At 39.3% G+C, this 7,166-nt stretch overlaps 1 protein-coding gene across 4 annotated transcripts in view; it reads right to left on the bottom strand.

Annotated features, from left to right (window-relative positions):
- SIAH1 (siah E3 ubiquitin protein ligase 1) overlaps positions 1–7,166 on the bottom strand; it is a 47,829-nt gene continuing 40,663 nt past the window's right edge. For all 4 annotated transcript variants that reach the window (XM_063141090.1, XM_063141089.1, XM_063141088.1 and 1 more), the window contains exon 2: positions 1–1,457. In XM_063141090.1, the coding sequence (XP_062997160.1) occupies positions 607–1,455 (849 nt within the window). In that variant the 5' untranslated portion in view covers positions 1,456–1,457 and the 3' untranslated portion in view covers positions 1–606. The remainder of the gene's footprint in view (positions 1,458–7,166) is intronic.

The following is a 7,166-nucleotide window of genomic DNA, read 5'->3' as shown; positions in this document are numbered from 1 at the left end:
TTACAGAAAAGAAAAGTCATTTATTTAATGAAAAACTAGAAGTTAATAAAAATTAGCAAATACACAGAAAATCTACACAAGAACAGCAGCAATACTATGTAGTGACTTACAAGGGGAAGGGAGGACAAGGAGGAAGAATAAGGAGAAGTAGCGGTCAGACACCAGACCGCCTTGCATGGCTTGTCAGTCAAACGAAAAGAACACAAATGAAACACAAAACAGTATCCTTTCCAAAAAGTACAATTAATCTACAAACAAGTTTAGAATTATTTTACAGCACTTTTCGTAGAATCAATTCTTAATACAAAAGGATGCCCATTTTGGGTATTATATATATATACACACATATATATATATATGTATATTTTCAGTGGTTTACTGCTGACTCACTTTAAATATATTAGTGTTATTACATGCAACTGTTTCCTGTACTTTAACAACTTTCCAATTAATTTTACCTTCATATATGCTAGCCTCTCCCTACCAAATGGTTCACATCTGGCAGTCAAAGATGTTTACCTTGGTTTCTATGAAACTGAATGCAATGAGTTTCGTATTCTTGTTTTTTTTCCTTAGACACTGGCCCAAAAATGTCAGATTGTAGTCTCAACACATCGAAATCGTCACATTAATGCCTAAATTGCCGTTCTCTGCAAATAGCTGTGCAATGCTGGTGTCGAAGACTAGACAGTCACTATTCATAATGGCAGTTGCAATCCCCTCATGAATCGATCGAGGAGTTGCTTCCCAAGTCAATCGCCGCCTGTGACCGTTTAGCTCCAGTCGGTAAGCAAAATTTTCAGCTTGCTTCCGTGTTCCTATCAGCTGTACAATTGCAAAGAACTGCTGGTGACCATCATATTTCTCCTGTTTCTCCAATACTAACATGAAGTGAAAGCCAAAACAAGACTGCATCATAACCCAGTCAACAGCGCCAGGAAGATTAATGTCTGTAGCAAGGAAAACTATATCTTCTCCCTGTAGTGTTGTTATCGACTTATGCTGGTGCATGAGATGGGGCATGACAGCATCCAAAGAGCCTTGCCACTTACAAGAAGCACCAGGGCACGGACACGAATAAGGCCTAAATTCACAAAGCTCTTCATGATCTGCTTTTTCAGTGTGGGGCAAGGTTATCTCGCAGCCAGAGGAGGCATATTTACAAGGAAACAGTACAGAGTTGGCAACTTTTTCCATAGCCAAGTTACGAATAGAGCCCAGTGGGCCTCGGCAGGTCGGACAGCACGTGAGCTTTGGACGACAGTTGCTGCAAACAAGATGGCCACTTTGGCACTGCAGAATAGGTGGCAATACATAGTCAAAACACACAGGACACTCAAAGAGACTGGCCAAGTCATTGTTGGAAGCAGTAGTGCCAGTCAGTGCAGGCACCCTCTGGGATGGTGTACACTTGGAGGTACCCGTAGGAAGTGCTGTGGCAGTCTGGCGACTCATTTCTGCAAGAAAAGAAAACAAAATGAGCACATTTCTAAGCTGCCTCTTGAAAATCAATAAAAAACGCAAACTGCCTTTTAAGGGGGAAAGAAATATCATACATTATTGAATGCAAGAATGGCTTAATCCAGCAGGGCCTGAGGTCCATCTACTTCCACATCTATTTCCCACAGTAGCCACCCAGGTGCCCCTGGAAAGCCCACAAGCAGAGCATGCTATCCACCTCTGTTGTCCTCCCCCAGCAACTGTTATTTACAGGCATACGGACATTGAACATGGAAGTTCCATCTGGCTACCATGGAAAACAGCAGCCAAGTGCCCGATCCTCCATTAATTTGTTCAATCCTTTTAAGGATCCATTTAAGAGGCGGGGGAAAGCACTGATAAGATCAATAGGTTTTACTTGAATTGGAAACAATATACAATATACTGGAATAAACGTTGTAGTAAATATTCTGGAGGAATATTGACCCTGTTCAGACAACGTGCTGAGCATTTTGAGCTAAGCATTATAGCTTATGTCATGTGAACCATGACTTAGCATGACATGTGAACCATTCCTAACCATGGTGGCTACATCACCATAGTTTAAACATGCTCACTAACCATTTGCTGCAAAAGGGTTAGCTGCCTAACCATGGCTTAGCGTGTCGTCTGAGCAGGCCCACTGTGGTCATTATATGGAAATAGATAAAGGAATGTTTATACACTCTAATAAACTGGTTGAGGACAACTGAGATTTAATCTAGTCTTCAAAGCCATCTCTAAGCCAATGGCCGTTACCATATCTTGTAGCAGTGAATTCCATACACTAATTAAATGTGTTAAGTAGTACTTTCTTCAGTCAATCCAAAATCTACTGCTGATCAGTTTCACTAGGAGACCCAATGATTACAAAATGTTATACTTAACAATGCCTGGAAATAAAACTTATCTTGCAATCTGCATTAAAACATATAAGCCACAGTCCTACCCAAATGAATTTTAATCCTAAAAATTTTTAAATGCTGTGATTGTTATTTTAATATTGTATTGGTTTTGTATGCTCTTTTAACTAATGTTATGTATTAGATTGTGTTTGGTGTTGTTCCCTGCCTCGATCCAGAGGGAGAGGCGGGTAATAAATAAATAAATTTATTATTATTAATTATTATTAAGCCACCATCCAGTTAGTAATGTTTTTAGGTTCCACTGAAATCAATAGAATTTAAGTATCTTTAATTGTGTCTGGATTGCAGCCAGAGTATCTATGAAGTTTACACAGGGTATTAAAAAGTCTTTTAAAGTAATTAGTTAGGGCATTAATAAGTAGGGTGGGGAAGTGTGGCCCCCTCCAGATATCATTGAGGGATGATGGGAGTTGCAATCCAACAATATCTGGAGGACCACACATTCCCTACCTCTGCCTTAAATGGCACACAAAACACTGGGCTATAGCCATAATCCTTTTATCACAACTGTTAAGCAAAACTTACAATGATTGCAATCCCAAATTGACTTGTTATACTGCATATTTTTACCCCATGTAAAGAAATCCTTAGGCATATAACAGTAGTCCACTGCTAATGATCTCACAGAGATAAGGTGTTGCTCTCCAACATTACAAAATCAGTCCAATTAGCAACTTGTTAAAAACACAGAGCTTCTTTAGGTCAGTTTTGTACTGCTGAAGCGACCTCCTTCTTGATGCATTCAGAGATCTTACTCAATAGACCCTGGGCAGTAATTAGCCATTTTGCTAGGCCACTTGCAGTGCAGAAATCACTATCACCTTAGTGACAAGCACTTAGCAAGGCAAGCAACAGTGTCATGAGGAAGAAGAATGACAGCATCCTTAGTTAAAAGGTGATGTGTAAAATGGTGGGGGGGGTTTAAGACAAGAAAGCAAAATATATGTTTTTTTAAAAATAAAGAGACCAAAATGTCAATATTTTTTACTTTTCATACTTCACCCAGCATAATAGCTTACATTTAAGTTTCCATATTAGTCAAAATATTTACCACAATGTTTCTTCCTAGCCATCTGGCTCCTTTTTTCCCTTTTTTTCCCTTTCCAATGCTATACCCAAGAGAATATAGCTAATCTCAGTGGTATGCTAAAAGACTCACTTATGATAGGTCTACAATGTTTGAATAGATTAATGGGCTGGATTAAGCAATAAACATTTTTTGATTAAAAAGATGTCCCCAGTGGACCATGGATTCCTCTACAAATCCAAGGTTGCAATCCTAAACACTTATTATAGGAAGTAAGCCACACTGAAGACGGTAGGCTTACCTCTGGGTAAACATACTTACACTGTAGCACTATTATTAATTTATTCATACGAGTACTTTCAAAAAGCATGGGTGGCAGGCATCATCTTAGAAGAGCCATTTTCTTCCTTCTCCTGTCTCACATGAAGGAATGAATGCCTCTTTTAGATAGTGCTTGCTACAACATGTGTATGCAACTATAACAAAATGGATCACCCCACCACTCCTAAGCATATTTGCTGGCTAGGGGATGCTAGGAGTTTCTGTCTCAATCAAGTGGCTGCCCCAAACATTCAAAATAATCTAATGTAGCAAAAACCAAATGTTTATTTTAATACCCCATCTTGTAAAGCAGCCTTCCCCAAACTGGTGCCTTCCAAATGTTTTGGGCCAACTCTTATCAGCACCAGCCAGCACGGCTAAAGATAAGGAATTTTGGGAGTTGTAGTCCAAAACATATGGAGAGCACCAGGTTGGAGAAACTGTTCTAAGGCAACCATGAATACATGCATGACAAAAAAAAAACCTAGACACCACACCCATACAGCCAAGCACAACTACCTCACACATTTCCTTACAAATGTGCAAGAGCCTTTAAATCTTGAAGAGTGGTTTAGAAATATGCTATGTTTCTACACCCTTTTATCAAACGAATCAGCAAATACAATAAGTACATCCACCAACAAATGCAAATTCACTCAACTTCTTATTGAACCTATCAGGTCATTTAATTATGATGAACTCTTTGGCAGGGTGGGGTGCAGTCCTGAGAAATCATAGGAATGGACCCTACATCAGGTCAAAATCTAGTACCTGGCTAGCCCTTCACAAGAGTTATATTTTATATTGAACATATTAGAGCAAACCATTTATTAGCTTTCTGGCTGCGTTTGCTCAGACTAATGCTCCTCCATCTGTCCATTTTGTCAAGGATTTTTTTTGGAGAAATGGGACCTTGTTTGTCAAAGTCTGAACACCATGATCCTCTGACCATTAGACATCAAGACTTAATTTAAACTGAACTGATTTTACCAAATGAGTTTTGCAAACTTAATCTCTACTTTGCTTCAATACGAACGAGTATTTATTTTCTTTACAATTATAAAAGATTTGTACAACTTGAACAGGGCTCAAATATTACAACTTTTGTCATTTAAAAAAATAATTTAAACGTCTAGGCCACAGCCCCAATCCCCCCTCTCTCCACACAGCCAAATAAAATGAAATTCATCAATAGAGCCTATCCAAGTATCCTTTGTTCTTTAAGCATCAAATAAAAAATGATTAAGTCCTAGCATACAGAACTTAATCCACGTTTTTCCATTTCCACTTTGAATACCTATGTGGAGTAGGCCACCTGTTAGAATCTGAAAACTTGATTAAAAACACACATGTATCACTTGATCCAATAAAAATAATAACTTGACCTGTTCTTTAACTATAGCTGTGTTCACACTAGTACCTTACTACTGGGTCAATAGCTAGAATCAGTCTCACCACTTTAGCATTCATGCTTTACTATAATTTGGTGTTAAATCTGATTTTCTTATAAGCATCCCAGTGGGACTTGAATTAAAGGGACAATACAGTTCCAAGTTTAAACTCCTGCCAAATACCCAAATAGTTGTGTCTTTTCCAAGTGCAGACACTTCCATAGTTTGTCATCCATTGCATGGATTTACCAAGCAGCCAAAACATTTTTGTAGTATCCAGTAGTGAGCAACTGGAATCAAACTAAGTAATTAAACTGCAACATAACTGTCTGGGCTGATGCTAATGAAATGAAAGAGTTAATCCTCAAATCACTATAGGAACCAGACAAGAGGTTGAATGAGGAAGTAACACTTTGGAGGAGGGTGGCTGGGTAATGATCTGGTTGCGTTCTTCTATCGCAATGCACACGTTTAGTGTTTTTGTTTAGAATAAGTAGTAACCATTTTTGTTTCTGTTTGCCATCAACACATACTTGGAAACAAGGATAATCTTGGTTCTTTACAAATGTACTGGCTGTGGGCTCAGGCATTATTTTGTGTAAAATAAAAGTTGAGTTAATGTCATCTCTGCTTTGATAAACACATGTGAAATAGTGGAGGGGGAGGACTGTGGTTCAAGTAGACTTATTATTGCCTTTAACTGTAGGCCACATTTACAAATTAGGGAGCAATGTTCATACTAGGAAATTACTAGTTATAAGAACATAAGAAGTCCCATGCTGGGTCCATCCAGTCTAGCACTCTGTTCATACAGTGGCCAAGCAGCTTTCGACCAAGGACCAACAAACCAGGACATGGTGCAACAGCACCCTCCCACCCATGTTCCCCAGTAACTGGTGCACACAGGCTTACTGCCTTGGTTATTGGAGGTAGCACATAATCATCAGCGCTAGTAGCCATTGATAGCCTTCTCCTCCAGGAAATAAACAGCTGAAGTTTTCAACCAGGGCCCTTTTCACCCACAGGAACCTTAATACAAATGTCCAGGAATAAAATGGATCAATATTAGGACATACATGCAACAGCCTGCTATTCAAGTTGTTGGGGATGGAAAGCTGATCTCTATGCAACAAGGAGAATCAGAGTAGCCAGTGAGTCACTACTCTTAAGAATGTCTTGCGTACCTTCTCAAAACACAAGCTACAGGGTGTGGGGTAAGTGTAGGATCCTGTAACATATCATGGAGCCTGTCAGATCCTGCCCAATTCTGAAACAGATCTCAAGCATTCAGCAGACAAAGTGCATCTGTTGTCAGACCACACCAAAATTTCATTTGATACCCACAGTACAAGAATCCAGTTCTCAGTCAGAAATCACATAAGCCCAGCTCTCTTGTTCCTTCCCATTTGCACATTCCAAAATTCCATTGACTGAAGTATTTCTAGGATGCCTCCCCTAGCAGAAACAAACAACTCTGGAAAATAGTGTGCCTTTGCACACAAAAAAGTTCAGGTGCAAGCAAAGAAATTACAACTCCCTGTCTCATTTTCTCAAAATATTTTGAGCATGCTAAGTAAGCAGAAGCATTTTTAGTTGCACCAATACTTGGCAGAGCTTCAATAAGAAACATGCATTCCAATCTCCAAATTAATTTCTTTGGCATTACAGGACTATGACATACTAGATTCCAGGGTGGTGGGTCTGCTTGGTAATATAAAGAGTGCAAACACACAGTGTGGATTATATGGGGAACACTCATCTAGATTCTGCTTTCCCTTGGGATTTTTGTTTTATTTTTGCCACATTCCAAACGTGAATTCGAAAACAAGTAAAGCATGGGCAACAAACCTATTTTCAGCTAAACCTCTTTCAATTTGACATGAAGAGAATACACGTTTCTGCCACTTGGAACAAGGCTCGCAGTAGTATACTCATCTCTTGGGGGGACGGGAGTACCTAAGGGTGTTTCCAACCACACCCCGAACAAGGAAAACTGAATGCCTGAGATATCCAAATAGCAGA

Source organism: Elgaria multicarinata, chromosome 14 (genome assembly GCF_023053635.1).
Source record: "Elgaria multicarinata webbii isolate HBS135686 ecotype San Diego chromosome 14, rElgMul1.1.pri, whole genome shotgun sequence".
Classification (NCBI taxonomy): domain Eukaryota; kingdom Metazoa; phylum Chordata; class Lepidosauria; order Squamata; family Anguidae; genus Elgaria; species Elgaria multicarinata.
This window is presented reverse-complemented; position numbering and strand designations above follow the sequence as displayed.